Source organism: Pyrgilauda ruficollis, unplaced genomic scaffold, assembly GCF_017590135.1.
Source record: "Pyrgilauda ruficollis isolate IOZ18807 unplaced genomic scaffold, ASM1759013v1 scaffold117, whole genome shotgun sequence".
Taxonomy (NCBI): Eukaryota; Metazoa; Chordata; class Aves; order Passeriformes; family Passeridae; genus Pyrgilauda; species Pyrgilauda ruficollis.
In genome coordinates, this window is record NW_024509988.1 from 1074157 (window position 1) to 1087229 (window position 13073).

A 13073-nucleotide genomic window follows, 5' to 3' on the forward strand; every position below is an offset into this window, starting at 1 on the left:
GGGCGGCGAGGGGCCCGCGCCGGGCCGGGGGGGCCGCGGGCTGCAGGGAGCCATGAGGGCGGCGAGCGGCGCCCTGGGCATGGACAGCGCCGGGCGGACCAGGGTGAGCGCGGGGACGGCCGGGGAGGGACCCCCGGCTTCGGCCGCATCCCCGGGACTGCACCCCCGGGGCTCTCCACGCATCCCCGGGCTCAATCCCCGTCCCCGGGGCTGCATCGCCGGCCTCCTCCTGCATCCCTGGGCTCCCCCCGCATCCCCGGCTTCTCCTGCATCCCTGGGCTCCCCCTGCATCCCTCGGCTCCGTCCCCCGGCCTCACCCCCAGCCGCGGAGCAGCACCCCCGGTCCCATCCGGCACCCCGGGGCTCACCCGCGGCCCCGGCCTCACGCCCCACTGCCGGGGCCGCATCCCCGGTGTGTCCCCGCATCCCCGGGCTCCCTCCATCTCCCGTTCGGAGCCGCAGCTGCGATCCCCCGAGGCCGGGGGGTCCCGAGCTGCCCCCGCCGCGGGTCCCGGCTCAGCCCGCGCCTTGGCAGGAGGCCTACGCGGAGTACCTGAGGAGCATCGCCCTCATCGCCCAGGCCCTGCAGGAGGAGGCGGCCGCCACAGGTAGGGCAGGACCCCGCGTCCCCCCGCGGAACCAGGGCGGGGGTGGAAGTCCTGCAGTGCCCTCAACACAGCCACCCCACAGAGAACAGCGAGGGGGTCACCCCGGACACCCCGAAACTGCTGAAGCTGGCGGAGCAGTGCCTGGAGAGGGTCAAATCCATCGCAGCGGCGCTGGGTGAGTCGGGGTGGGGGTCCCGCTTTGGGGAGCCGGGTGCCCCCGCAGGGCCAGGCTGGTGGTGGGGCACAGCCCGCCTGTTCTGCCCCCTCCCCAGGGAAGGCCCAGGTGAAAGCGGCTGCACAGGAGCGGGGCGGGGGCCCTGCGCCTCTCCCCCGGCACCGCCGCGTCTGCTCGGACGAGGGGGGCAAGCTCTCGCCGTTCCTGCCCCCGGAGATCTTCCAGAAGCTGCAGATCGCTGAGGCACAGAGCGCACGGAAGTACGGGGGGCTCGGAGCTGGGACATGGGGACTGTGTCACGGGGCTGGGACAGGGAGTGGTGGAGCATGGGGGCTGATGTGGGCTGGGATACAGGGGCTGGGATGTGGGAAGCTCAAACACAGCGGGTAGGACATGGGGGTTCAAACACGAGGGGATTGGGACACAGGGTCTGGCAAGAACTGTGACACGAGGACTGCTGGTGGCCACATGCCCGCCTGTGGGGTCACGGAGCAGGATGTGGTCCTGGCACATGTCCTGTGGCCTGTGGAGAGTGCTCAGGCTGTTCCTACAGGGAGCTGACCCCGCTGGAGGAGGCCTCCCTGCAGAACCAGAAGCTGAAGGCAGCCTACGAGGCACGGGTGGCACGGCTGAACCCAAACCAGGCTGTGCAGAAAACATCCCTGGCAAGTGGGGGCTGCGGAGGAGCTGGGAGCTGGATAGAACCGGCTGCCAGCAGGGAGAGGGTCCCTGGGGGACCCCTGCTCCCCACTGATGGCCATGGGGCATGGGTGGATGTTCCCAACTCCCCTCCTGCTCCGCAGACGCTGTCCCTGCAGCGGCAGATGATGGAGAACCTGGTGATCGCCAAGGCCCGAGAGGAGACTGTATCCTTCCCAGAGGGATTGCTCCAAGAGCCTCTGCCCTGTCCTGGCTGTCACCGACCCCACGCAGGCCTTTGGGGTCCCAGCTGGGGCATGGAGGAGGGTGAAGGGCAGGGGGTGAGCATGCTGGTGGCTCTGCTCCCTTAACTGTGCCTGGCCCAGCTGCAGCGCAAGATGGAAGAGCGGCGGCTGCGGCTGCAGGAGGCAGCCAACCGGTGAGTGGGGATGTCACTCAGGGACCCTGAGCTCTGGGGACACCCAGCAGTGCCCTCACTGGCCCGGGGTGTCCCCAGGAGGTTCTCCAGCAGCGTGGCACTCACCCCCGAGGAGCAAGAGCAGCGAGCACTCTACGCTGCCATCCTTGAGTATGAGCAGGACAATGTGAGTGTGTGCCAGGGGCTGCTGGCAGGGCTGGGGGCTGTGCCACGGGGCTGGGGGCTGTGCCACGGGGCTGGGGGCTGTGCCAGGGGGCAGGGTGCTGCACCATCCCCATGCCCAGCCCTGGACACTCCCCAGGACTGGCCAAGGCAGTGGAAGGCGCAGCTGAAGCGGAGCCCGGCGGATCTCTCAGTGGTGTCAGGGCTCTTTTCCTGCCTCCTGAGGTACTGCTGAGGTGGGCACGGCCCTGCCAGAGCGAGGGGGCTGCAGCTGCTGCCGGTGCCCCCCACCCACCGCACCCCTCTGCCCACAGCTGCCCCGAGCACCCCATCACGCAGCTGCTGCGGCGGCTGCAGTGCGCGGTGTACGCCCGGCTCTACCCCGCCGTCAGCCGCGGCCCCGCCGACGCCTCCCCTGCCTCCCCCTCGGCTCTGTCCTTCCTGTCGCTGGACGCGGGGGGCTCCTCGCTGCCCGCCGAGCCGGGGGGCCGCCGGCTCCGGGCGTCCCGCAGCCTGCACTGCATGTTCTCGGTGCCCGAGCACGGCCCGGCGCTGCGGCACAGCCAGTCCAGCACCCCCCTGGCCGACAGTGGCGCCCCGGGGCCCGCCGAGCCCCCCGAGCCCCCCCGGGAAAGCTCCTTCGAGGATCTGGAGCGGTTCCTGGCGTCCCCCGAGGGCTGGGCCCCCGCAGAGCCCCCGGCCAGCTGCGGGCAGGACACGGCGCTGCCGGAGCTGCTGAAGGGCGTCGTGAGGGACATCCACAACGCCATCGGTGAGGGACGGCCGAGGGAGCAGGGGGTGGTTGGGGGGCTCTCCTGCACCCCACTTTGACTCGGGGCACAGGGTGGGCAGGATGGGGGTCCCACTGTGGGTAGGGCAGGGGGTCCCAGCGTGCTGTGTGCCTCGCCCTTCCCAGACAGGCTGCTGGCTCTGACTCTGCTGGCCTTCGAGGGGCTCGGCACCGCCGCCGGCAAGGACCAGTGCCTGGCCTGCTTGGAGGAGGCTTTCTTCCCCCCGCTCTGGGCCCCGCTCCTGGCCCTCTACAGGTACCACGACCCGCTTTGGGGGGTCCGAGACCCACTGACCCCTTCCTGGCACCCCCCGTCACCTCCGTGCCCGCAGGACCGTGCAGCAGCCCCGCGAGGCGGCCCTGGCACGCAGCATGGAGCGGCACCGGCACGCCAGCCCCGCCGACATGGGGCTGGCCTCGCGCCTCTTCCCGCCCGGCCCCGGCCGCCCCGCGTACGCCTCGGCCGTGCAGGACCTGCGCCTCATCCCGCTGGAGACCTGTCCCCGCAGGAAGCTGGAGTGCATCGGTGAGCGGCGCGGGGGACACGGGGCGGGGGCCCGGGGGTGGCGGCGGCCCTGACGCCCGCCCTGTGCCGCAGTGCGGGCCCTGCGCGGCATCTGCGAGTGCGCCGAGGAGTACTGCGGCACCCGGGACGCCCGGAGCCTCGCCACGGCCGCCATGTGAGTGCAGGAACGACGGAGCTGGACGGGGAGGGAGGGAGGGCGGCTGTGGGGCCTGCGGCCGGCACGGTGTTGGGGCGCCAGTCCCTGTGGCCACCGTGGCTGACGGTCCCTGTTGTCACAGCGGGGCAGACGACCTGCTGCCCATCCTGTCCTACGTGGTGCTGCAGACGGGGCTGCCCCAGCTGCTCTCCGAGTGTGCGGCCCTGGAGGAGTTCATCCATGAGGGGTACGTGCCGGGCTGTGGGCCATGCAGGCACCCCTGGGCTGGGGACACCAGCGCCCTCCTGGGATGGGGCTGTCGGGACAGGAGGTGGGCTGGAATAGCAGCAGGGCTGAGGGCTGGTGGATGGGATGGTGTCCTGGTCACAGCAGTGTCCCAGCCATGAGGGTGTGGCACAGTGTCCCAGCCATGAGGGTGTGGCACCCATGGTGGTGTCCCGGTGGTGACAGTGCGATGGCTGTGAGCACAGGTACCTGATCGGAGAGGAGGGGTACTGCCTGACGTCCCTGCAGAGCGCCCTGTCCTACGTGGAGTCGCTGCAGTGAGGAGGGGGCGGCGCGGGACCCCCACACCCCCGGGCAGGTGCTGCCGCCCCTCCGCGGGTCCTCCCGCCCAGCAGGGCGCGCTGTGGCGCGGGCTCAGCCCCGCCCCGGGGGCGGAGCTACGGGCGGCACGTGCGTTCCGGCCCGGTGCGCGCGGAAGGGGAGCGGGAAGGGAGCGCGAGCGGCCGGGAGCGGCAGGTGCGGGGGGAGCCGGGACCGGGGCGGAACCGGGCCGGGGGGGAACACCGGGAGGCCTCGGTGGGGGGAAACGGGAGGAACCGGGGCCGGGGAGGGACAGCGGGGGGACTGGGGCCAGGGAGGTGCCGGGGAGGCCTCGGGGGAGCGGAGTTCCGGAGCTGGGGCTTTGGCGGGGGATCTCCACAGGTTCGGCGGGGGGTGCCGGGGCTGGGGGTCTGACGGGTCCCGGGGTGGGGTCTCACGCTGCTGTGCCCGCAGGATGTGTGCAGGCTCGGCGCTGCGGCAGGAGCACCGGCAGGACTACGGGCAGGAATTCCGGCAGGAGTTCCACCAGGAGTACCGCCGCTCTCTGGAGCGGGAGCTCGGCCCCGCCGGGACCTGCCCCGGCCCCGCCGCGGCGGAGCGGCTGCGGCAGCGGCTGCAGCAGGAGCCGGCGCTGCTGGAGGCCCTGCAGGAGGACGCCCTGGCACTGCTGGCCCGGGGGCTGCGGGACCACCCCGACCCCGGGCTGGCGCTGCGAGGCCTGGCCAGCGCCTTCCGGCTGCTGGAGCTGGCGGCCGTCAACCTCTACCTCTTCCCGTGGCGCCGGGAGTTCGGCACCATCCCGGTGAGGCCCTGAGGTGGTATGGGGATGGTGTGGGGGTACCCAGACACCTCCAGCCACGCTCCCCGCTCTCCTTGCAGACCTTCTCCGGCGCCTACGTGCACCTGCTGCGCCCGGCGCTCCCCGAAGCCGACCTGGTGCGGAGTTTGGGCCGACTGGGCTACGAGCGGCAGGACCGGCACCGCCTGGCTGTGGAACGGCTGCCCCCGGGGCCCGCGCTGATCGCTGCTGCTGTCGGCTTCCTGGCCTGCCGCCTGGAGTGCGAGATCCTGGCAGAGCTGGCACCACGGCTGCGGTGCCCCCGCGCCGAGGAGCTGCTGGAGGCGCGGCATCGGGCTGGGGGTGCCAAGGGGTGCCTGGAGATGCTGCAGGATCTGGGGACGCGGCCCAGGGCGGCTGCTGACTGCGGTGACAGCGTGGATCTCTACCGGGAGAGTCCAGACAGCCCTGAGGACACAGGGAGCAAGGACACAGCCCCCCCAGAGCCGTGGAGGGACCCTCAGGATGTGCCCACGAGGGGCTGGGGACGCTGCGACAGCACGCTTGCGCCAGAGCCCGTGGGCAGCACCGATCCGGACACCTCCTCTCACCTCTTCCCGGAGCGGGAGCTGGGAGAGCCCCGGGATTGCCCCCAGGCCACGCCAGAGCTGCCCTGCTACCAGCTGCACTCGTGCCTGCAGCGGGGCATGCTGCCCTCGTACTGCTGCAGCACCTGCCGGCAGCTGCACGGCGGCGGCTGCGCCCTGGGGCGCGCCTGCCGCAGCCGGCACCGCGGCCAGGAGCTGCGCGGGGAGCGGCAGCAGCGCCTCTGGCTGCAGCGCACCGAGCTGGACATGCTGCTGGCCAAGGGCCCTGCGCCCCGCTCCTGACACGGCTCTGCTGCCCCTGCAGAGGGCAGGGCACGGATGCTGCTTGGCACAAGGACCTGGACTTGTCAGCCCCTGAGACAGCAGTGCCAGGCCCTGCCCGGGCACTGCTGCTGTAAATTATTCAGTGCATCAGTAAAGTGGCTGTCTCGGCGTGGGGTGTTCTGTCCTGGTGAGGGGGACAAGATGTCTGGTCCAGGGGCAGGGGCTGCAGTGATACCTGACAGCACAGCACCCTGCAGGAGCAGCTCCTGTCTCCCTGAGAGTGGGGGCCAGGATCCACTTAAAGGGGGGCAGCACCTGGATTGTCATGGAGGTAGCGTTGTCCCCAGGGTGACAGAGGAAGGAGAGCAGAGTCACAGCTTGTCCCACTCCTGCTGGCACCAAAGAATGAAGTCACTCAACACACTATTGCCACTGCCAGATGCTTTTATTGATGGCAGAGTCGGGGTTCGCCCCCACAGACAGCACAAACCAGGACCCGCCTGGGACAGGACTGACCCTGCCAAGCCTGGGCATCCCTGCGCCCCATCTCTCCTCTCTCCTGGCTCTGAGGCCATGCTTGCCCAGCCACACACTGCAGCCTGCCCCATCCCACGCGGGCAGACGGATGGAGGAGCTGTCCCCATGGCGCTGGGACTGCTGGGCTGAGGGAATCCACCTCAGCCAGGACACATCAGGGCTGTTCCCAGGGCACAGCTCAGGGCTTGCTGCGCTTGGCCTGGCTCTCCATCGCCGTGCTGGCCGCCCGCTTGTTCCGGTGGTGTGGGAAGGTGGGCATCAGCTCTGGCTCACAGGCTGTGGGGCACAGAGAGGGGTCAGCAGGGCCCAAAGCCTCCCAGTCCTTCCCTGCCCCAGGATGGGGAGTACTTACGCAAGGGCTTCTCTTTGAAGTAGGAGCTCTCCAGGCAGTCCTTGGCTGTGGCCCTGTGGGGACAAGGGTAAGTAGCAGGGACCACCCCAGCCTGGGGCAGGTTCCTGCCCTACCCACCCCGCATCCTGCCTGGCTCTTACCTTTTCTTGGGGTCATACATGAAGAGGAAGTTGAGCAGTCGCAGCCCAGCCTCCGAGAGCCAGGGAAACCTGTGCTTCAGGTTGTTGTAGGGCTGTTTCCGCAGGGTGTACTGGGTGGCCAGCGGCAGCTTGGAGAACCCCTGGGGGAAACCGAGTGTGAGGAGGGGCCTTGGAGCAGCCAGGGAGAAAGGACAGTGGGAAAATGGGCAGGGAGCTCTCACCGGCCAGATGTTCTCGTTGGGTGTCCCCAGGAGCTGCACGATGAGGTCGATCTGGTGGATCTCAGAGGTGCCTGGCAGCAGTGGTTTGTGTGCCAGCAGCTCGGCCAGGATGCAGCCAGCAGCCCTGCAGAGCACAGTAGCCTCTGGAGTTATCCCCCTGCAGTGTGCAGCCCCCCAGCCCTCTCCAGGCAGCCTCAGCCCCTCTCCCTTACCACATGTCGATGCTGGTGGTCTGGGTGGTCATGCCCAGCAGCAGCTCCGGTGCACGGTACCTGCGCAGGAGACACTCGGTGTCAGAGCTGGCACCAGCCCATCCCACTGGGGGAGCCCACCCTGGCACTGCCACTCACCAGAGAGTCACCACTTTGGGGGTCATGGGCTTAGGGGGCATCCCGTAGGTGCGTGCCAGGCCAAAATCAGCTGCAACAGAGAGCGAGAGTCAGGAGGAGCCCAGCTCTGACTGCGGGCATGGCACAGAGCAGCCACGGCCGGGTACAGCTGCCAGGACTCACCTATCTTCACACAGCCCTTGTCGGTCATCAGCAGGTTGGAGACCTTCAGGTCCCTGTGGGAAACAGCAGCTGGAGGTGAGAGACCACACAGAAAATCCAATCCCATCGTTCCACGCCTCCCTGCCCTGCCGGTGCTCCCAGGGCGTGGGACGTGTCCCCAGACACCCCTCTGTCCCCCCAGCTCCATCCTGCCACTCCTACCTGTGGATGATGTAGTTCTCATGGAGGTACTGCAGGCCCTTGAGCACCTGCAGGATGATGCACTTCACCTGGGGACAGAGGACAGGAGCGGTCACCTCTGGGGGAGCGGCACAGACTGGACAAACCCACACAGCCCAAACCCACTGGGGTGTCCTGCAGTCTCTCCATCCCTGTGTCCTCCCAGGGGGTTCTGGGTGGGCATTTTCTCCCAGCTCTGTTTCCCTGACTGTTCTAGTTCCAAACCCAGCCTGGAAAGTCCCTGAAGGCTTCACTGAGAGTCAACAAAGCCCAGCTCCATCAGAATCCCTGGAATCTCCCAGCTCAAGGTCTGGGGAGCCTGTCACAGTGCCCACGTGTTTTGGCAGGAATGGTAGCACCCTCTCAGGGGTGCTGGACCCAAATCCTGCCCCACCCTGTACCTGAGCCTCCGAGAAGGGTGTTTGCATGTTCTCCAGGAGACTGGCCAGGTCCTGCTCGCAGTATCCCATCACCAAGAAAATGCTGTTGGAGACAAGGTAAGGTCAGAGCCTCCCACAGGACAGCTGCAGAGCTCAGGGCTCCAAGGGAGGTTTGGAAGGCAGAGGCAGGACAGACAGGGGACTCTCACCTCTCCAGGTGGTTTCCCACAACCACGTCCTTCAGCTCCACGATGTTGGGGTGCTGGAGCTGCAGGAGCAGGGTGATCTCCCGCAGGCTGCTGATGGGCATTCCTGGGGGAGGGAGGAACACTGTGCTTCAGAACAGGCCTGGAGACAGAGCCAGGACAGAGCCCCCACCCCGTTCCCCCCGCTCCTCCATTACCATCCTTCTCGTTGTCCATCCGCACCTTCTTCAGCGCCACTGTCTCGTTGGTCACAGTGTCCCGGGCACGGTCTGGGGACAGCACAGGCCACGTTGGCACCAGGACACACACCTGGCTTTGTCCCGACCTCACCTCGGCCCCCCCGGCTCAGCCTCAGGGTGAACTATGTGAGCTTCAGGCACCTCCCGACCCAAACCGCGCTGGGATTCTACACGGGGGAAAGGCTTCCCCCTGGCAGAGGGCAGGGATGGACGGGATATCTATAAGGAACATTCCCTGGGAGGCTGGGCAGGCCCCGGCACAGGTGCACAGAGCAGCTGTGCTGCCCCTGGACCCCTGGCAATGCCCAAGGCCAGGCTGCACGGAGCAGCGTGACCTCGTGGAAGGCATCTGGTGGCAGTGCCATCCCTACCCAGGGCAGGGGCTGGAGCGGAATTAACTCAGGTCCCTTCCCGGTCCCGCACGCCCCGGGAGGCAGTACCCGCACTCACACACGATGCCGTACGTGCCCTCTCCGATCCGATTCAGCTTCTCAAACTCCTTCACGCTGCGGCACCGTCCCAGCTGAAACCAGAGAGCCGCGTTCAGCCGGGGCCGCCTCGAGGGCTCCTCACCGGGACCCCCCGCGGGCCCCACGCCCTCCCACACCCCGGGACCCGCTGCACTCACCCGATCGGCCGCCGGAACCTCGAAAAAGCCGTCGCCGCACAGTCGCCGCAGCCGCAGGGGCTCCAGCTCTGGCTCGGCCGGTGCCGTGGCCGATGCCGGTGCCGGTGCCGCCGGCCCCGCTCCCGCCTCAGGTGCTGCCATGTCCACAATTGCGGGTTCCGCCCTGCGCGCGCGGTATTATCCCGCCTCAGGCTCCGCCCACCCTCAAGCCCCGCCGACACGCATTAAGCCTCTGGAAACAGTCGTTAGCGAGGGACCAATAGCGACCCCGGCCCGGGATAGCCCCGCCCTCCATTGTCCCCTCCTCATCGGGGCCCCGCCCTCAGCACCGCCCCGCACCGGATTTTTGGCCCCGCCCCTTCGCTTCCCCGCTGACCCCAATGCTTTCCCGCTGACCACGTGACCTCCCCCTCCCCTCCGGCCGCCCCTTCGCTCTCGCGAGACTCAGCGCGCGCACCCCGGAAGCGGCGGCAGCGTCACCCGGAAGCGGCGGCGGAACCCGGAAGCGGCGACGGGCAGGATGGACGGTACCGGGGGGGTTGGGCGGTACCGGCGCCTCCCGGTGGGGCTGGGGCGGGTCGTGAGGGGTGGGGCCAGGGGTGAGGGTCGGGGCCGGTACTGGGACTGGTGGCCGGGACGTGTGGGCGGGGTCGCCGGTCACCCGATGCCGGTACCGGTCCCGTCGCTGAGACCGTGCTCTCCTTCCTTTCCAGACACGCTCTTCCAGCTGAAGGTGAGAGCAGCGGAGGCCCTTCCGCCTATTTCCGTCCCGTCCCGCCGGTCCCGGGGGCGTCCCGGGCCCGGTTCCGCCGGCTCGGCCTCCCCGGGGCTCGTCGTGCGGCGGGACCGTGAGAGGAGGAGGCCCCGCCTGAGGGGAGAGCGGAGGTGCCGCGGGCAGAGCGTGGGGCAGGGTGGCCACTGAGGGTCGGCGGGGGTGGGCCAGGTGGGCACGGGCCGGGGGCACAAAGGGAGCGGCTTCCCCGAGCCGGGGGCAGGGTGGGACACTGGGAACGGGGAATGGGGAATTGTTCCCTGGCGGGGCGGGCGGGCCCTGGCACAGAGCCCGGAGCAGCTGGGGCTGCCCCTGGATCCCCGGCAGTGCCCAAGGCCAGGCTGGACAGGGCTGGGAGCAGCCTGGGACAGCGGCAGTGTCGCTGCCGGGCAGGGGGCACCGGAGGCTCCGGGGTGCCCCCGCCGGAGCAGCCCGTGCCTGTCCCGCTCCATCCCGCTCCATCCCGCAGTTCACAGCCAAGCAGCTGGAGAGGCTCTCCAAGAAAGCAGAGAAGGACTCCAAGGCCGAGCAGGCCAAAGTCAAGAAGGTGCGTGGGGCTCCCCGCGCGGTGCCCAGCGCCGCGGGCAGCCGGGAGCACACCGGGGCGGGCACGGGGCACACTCAGCCGGGGGCTGGCCGCTGCTCGGCTCCCCGCGGGCCGTGCCCCGCCGGGATCCCCCCGGCGCTGTGTGAGCGGGCTGTGTCGGGGCAGGCGCTGCAGCAGAAGAACGTGGAGTGTGCGCGGGTGTACGCCGAGAACGCCATCCGCAAGAGGAACGAGGGGCTGCACTGGCTGCGCATGGCCTCGCGCCTGGACGCCGTGGCCGCCAAGGTGCAGACGGCCGTCACCATGAAGGGGGTGAGTGCGGGAGCGGCGCCGGGGGGAGACGGGAGTCCTGGCTCCGTGTGCCAGAGGGCTGCTTTGAGCAGCAAAACACGGAGAAGCTGAAGCCTCCCAGCTTCTCAGGAGAAAAGATCCTGGCAAAAGGACTTTTCCTAAAATATGTATGTGACAGGAAAGAGCCTCCAGCCGGGACTTGGGAGCTCCATCCCCACATGCAGCTTCCCCTCTCACTGCCCCCAACCAGCCCTGGTGCCCCCGTGTCCCAAAACGACCCCAGCAGAGCTCCTGGGGGTCTCAGACCCCTCAGACAGGCTCATCCTGCCTGCGACGGCGTCAGGACAGTGCAGGATTGGTCTGGGACCCCCAGAGCATTCCTGAAGGAATCTCCTCTTGCAGGTGACGAAAAACATGGCTCAGGTGACCAAGGCTCTGGACAAGGCCCTGAGCTCCATGGACCTGCAGAAGGTGTCGGCAGTGATGGATAAATTCGAGCAGCAAGTGCAGAATTTGGATGTTCACACGTCGGTGAGTGCCGGGCAGGAGAGAGAGGGTGGGATGGAGAGGGATCCCTGTCGGTCTGTGGCCGGGCAGGGGGACAGGGCTGTGTCTGTCCCAGGTCATGGAGGACTCCATGAGCTCGGCCACCACGCTGAGCACGCCGCAGGAGCAGGTGGACAGCCTGATCGTCCAGATCGCCGAGGAGAACGGGCTGGAGATCATGGACCAGCTGAGCCAGCTGCCCGAGGGCGCCGCGGCCGTGGGGGAGAGCTCCGTGCGCTCCCAGGAGGACCAGCTCTCCCGGAGGTTGGTTCTCTCCCGGCCCCTGGGCACTTCCACTGCTTCCCAGATCCCCCCTGGCCTGAAGGGGAGGAGTTGGCCCTTCCTGGGGGCTCAGAGGGGTCCCTGGCCGTGCTGGCTGGGGCTGCTCCTGCTGCCCTGACCTGGCTCCCCTGTGCTGCTCTCCCTCCAGGCTGGCTGCCCTGCGGAACTGAGCTCTCCCTGGGCCTGTGGATGGCACTGCTGGAGCAGGATCCCCTCCTGCAGCACCCCCTGCCTCGGGACTCTTCTCGGGGGGTGACAGCCCTTCCCTGAGCCTGTGGCCATCCCGGTGGGAATCCTGTGCTGGATCGTGGGGGGGGCTTCGTTTGGGGGTGCTGCTGGTGGCAGAGCCCCACGTGCTGACTAAGGGGAACACTAAGGGGATTTCCCTGCTCTCGGGATGCTGCTCCCCAACTCCTCTGTTGTTCCCTGTCCCTGCCCAGAGCTGAGCTGTGGGCTGAGTTCCTCAGGAGCTGGCTGGGAGGAGCAGGAGAGCCCACGGGGGTCCCCATCTCCGGGAAGGGCCCCGTGCCCGGCTGTGGAGCTGGGGAGGTCGGTGCCTTGCAGGAAGGGGCGGTGACAGCGGGGTGTCCCCTCCCTCGCTGTCACTGTCCCCGTGCCCTTTGCTGCTCCATGTCCTGCCGACACCCCCAGCCCCATACCACGAAGTGCCCTTTGGAACACCCTCCCCTGCCAGCCCCATGCGTGTCAATCCACAGATTCCCCAGGCACTGCCAGCTGGAAGTGGTTATCCCGGCCCTGACTGCCAGTGAGGACCAGTGAGGACCCTTGTCCAGCACTGGGAGCAGATTGCAGCACTGTGGTGGCTGCAGACACGTCCCCAAATGTCCCCCTGCTGGATGGGTGTGACAGGGAGTGCAGAATCATCCCGGGAGCAGCTCTGCCTCGATCCCTGTGCCTCGTCCCTGGATGTCCTCTGTCCCTTTGCTGCTGGCACCAGGCCGGGGGCCGGGGCTGCTCTCCGTGTCCCCTCCCACTGCTCGACCCTGTCCCTTGTCACCTTCCCCCGGGCTGGAGCTGTTTGTGCCCCTCCCCGTGGCACTGCGGAGCTGCTGGATTGCTGGAAGCCCTCCAGGAAGGAAGCGCTGTTTCCTTTGGGTCTCCCAGGAGGAACTGTCACCTCTGGGGGATGGCATGGGGCCACCTCCCGGCACAAACACTTCCAGCTGCGTTGATTGTTTTTCCTGAGTTCAGTGGCCTTGGAGCGTGTGGCTGCTGACACAGAGCCTGCCTCGCCACCGAGGAGGAGGAGGAGGAGGCAGCTTTGGGCTACAGCAGAGCACTGGATCTTGTCCCACCTCCCACTGGGCTGGGTGGGAAGCTGGGGGACCCTGGAGATTTGTGCCTGGCTCCTGGCTCCCTGCACGGTGTCCCCGCAGCACTGGGGGCTCCAGACCTGCCCCCTGTCCCTCTCCCTAGCTGTCTCTCCGTCCCTTCTCTGCTCCCGTCCCTTCCCTGCTCCCGTCCCTTCCCTGCTCCCGTTCCTTCTCT

The 13073-nt window shown here is 68.5% G+C and overlaps 4 protein-coding genes across 5 annotated transcripts; 3 read left to right on the forward strand and 1 right to left on the reverse strand.

The window, feature by feature from the left end:
- The first annotated feature begins 6 nt into the window (after positions 1 to 6).
- Positions 7 to 4630, forward strand: VPS9D1 (VPS9 domain containing 1). The gene is made up of 16 exons (XM_041483658.1): positions 7 to 103; positions 536 to 608; positions 691 to 783; positions 881 to 1043; positions 1337 to 1448; positions 1587 to 1649; positions 1809 to 1861; positions 1940 to 2027; positions 2163 to 2248; positions 2338 to 2795; positions 2940 to 3069; positions 3146 to 3339; positions 3412 to 3493; positions 3618 to 3722; positions 3967 to 4079; positions 4496 to 4630. The coding sequence occupies exons 1-15, from the start codon at positions 53 to 55 to the stop codon at positions 4040 to 4042; spliced, it is 1827 nt and encodes a 608-aa protein (XP_041339592.1). The 5' UTR covers positions 7 to 52; the 3' UTR covers positions 4043 to 4079; positions 4496 to 4630.
- SPATA2L (spermatogenesis associated 2 like) lies at positions 4497 to 5710 on the forward strand. Its single transcript, XM_041483924.1, has 2 exons — positions 4497 to 4844; positions 4922 to 5710. Exons 1-2 carry the CDS (start codon positions 4497 to 4499, stop codon positions 5708 to 5710), a joined length of 1137 nt encoding a protein of 378 aa, XP_041339858.1.
- A 408-nt stretch (positions 5711 to 6118) lies between these two features.
- Positions 6119 to 9296, reverse strand: CDK10 (cyclin dependent kinase 10). Of its 2 annotated transcripts, XM_041483679.1 has the most exons (13): positions 9127 to 9296; positions 8949 to 9021; positions 8457 to 8528; positions 8263 to 8365; positions 8075 to 8156; positions 7656 to 7723; positions 7455 to 7507; positions 7293 to 7362; positions 7155 to 7214; positions 6943 to 7066; positions 6722 to 6861; positions 6582 to 6634; positions 6119 to 6505 (listed from the first exon to the last, which is right to left on the reverse strand). In XM_041483679.1, the coding sequence occupies exons 1-13, from the start codon at positions 9265 to 9267 to the stop codon at positions 6408 to 6410; spliced, it is 1137 nt and encodes a 378-aa protein (XP_041339613.1). In that variant the 5' UTR covers positions 9268 to 9296; the 3' UTR covers positions 6119 to 6407. The 2 variants fall into 2 exon arrangements, with proteins under 2 accessions (XP_041339613.1, XP_041339603.1); XM_041483669.1 differs by having other exon boundaries at positions 6722 to 7066.
- Positions 9297 to 9540: 244 nt separating this feature from the next.
- On the forward strand, positions 9541 to 13017 carry CHMP1A (charged multivesicular body protein 1A). Its single transcript, XM_041483690.1, has 7 exons — positions 9541 to 9653; positions 9840 to 9859; positions 10368 to 10445; positions 10611 to 10757; positions 11139 to 11267; positions 11359 to 11546; positions 11713 to 13017. The coding sequence occupies exons 1-7, from the start codon at positions 9647 to 9649 to the stop codon at positions 11732 to 11734; spliced, it is 591 nt and encodes a 196-aa protein (XP_041339624.1). The 5' UTR covers positions 9541 to 9646; the 3' UTR covers positions 11735 to 13017.
- Positions 13018 to 13073: the final 56 nt, after the last annotated feature.

What these genes read in the sequence shown, in the direction of transcription:
- CHMP1A (XM_041483690.1), top strand. An exon ending in ACACGCTCTTCCAGCTGAAG is followed by an intron (nt 9,860 to 10,367) that starts GTGAGAGCAGCG and finishes TCCATCCCGCAG; the next exon opens with TTCACAGCCAAGCAGCTGGA. An exon ending in CGGCCGTCACCATGAAGGGG is followed by an intron (nt 10,758 to 11,138) that starts GTGAGTGCGGGA and finishes CTCCTCTTGCAG; the next exon opens with GTGACGAAAAACATGGCTCA.
- CDK10 (XM_041483669.1), bottom strand. Translation starts at nt 9,267, where the DNA reads ATGGCAGCACCTGAGGCGGGAGCGGGGCCGGCGGCACCGGCACCGGCA. An exon ending in GATGGACAACGAGAAGGATG is followed by an intron (nt 8,366 to 8,456) that starts GTAATGGAGGAG and finishes TCCCTCCCCCAG; the next exon opens with GAATGCCCATCAGCAGCCTG. An exon ending in CACCCTTCTCGGAGGCTCAG is followed by an intron (nt 7,724 to 8,074) that starts GTACAGGGTGGG and finishes CTCTGTCCCCAG; the next exon opens with GTGAAGTGCATCATCCTGCA.
- SPATA2L (XM_041483924.1), top strand. Translation starts at nt 4,497, where the DNA reads ATGTGTGCAGGCTCGGCGCTGCGGCAGGAGCACCGGCAGGACTACGGG. An exon ending in GGGAGTTCGGCACCATCCCG is followed by an intron (nt 4,845 to 4,921) that starts GTGAGGCCCTGA and finishes CTCTCCTTGCAG; the next exon opens with ACCTTCTCCGGCGCCTACGT.
- VPS9D1 (XM_041483658.1), top strand. Translation starts at nt 53, where the DNA reads ATGAGGGCGGCGAGCGGCGCCCTGGGCATGGACAGCGCCGGGCGGACC. An exon ending in ACAGCGCCGGGCGGACCAGG is followed by an intron (nt 104 to 535) that starts GTGAGCGCGGGG and finishes GCGCCTTGGCAG; the next exon opens with GAGGCCTACGCGGAGTACCT. An exon ending in GAGGCACAGAGCGCACGGAA is followed by an intron (nt 1,044 to 1,336) that starts GTACGGGGGGCT and finishes CTGTTCCTACAG; the next exon opens with GGAGCTGACCCCGCTGGAGG.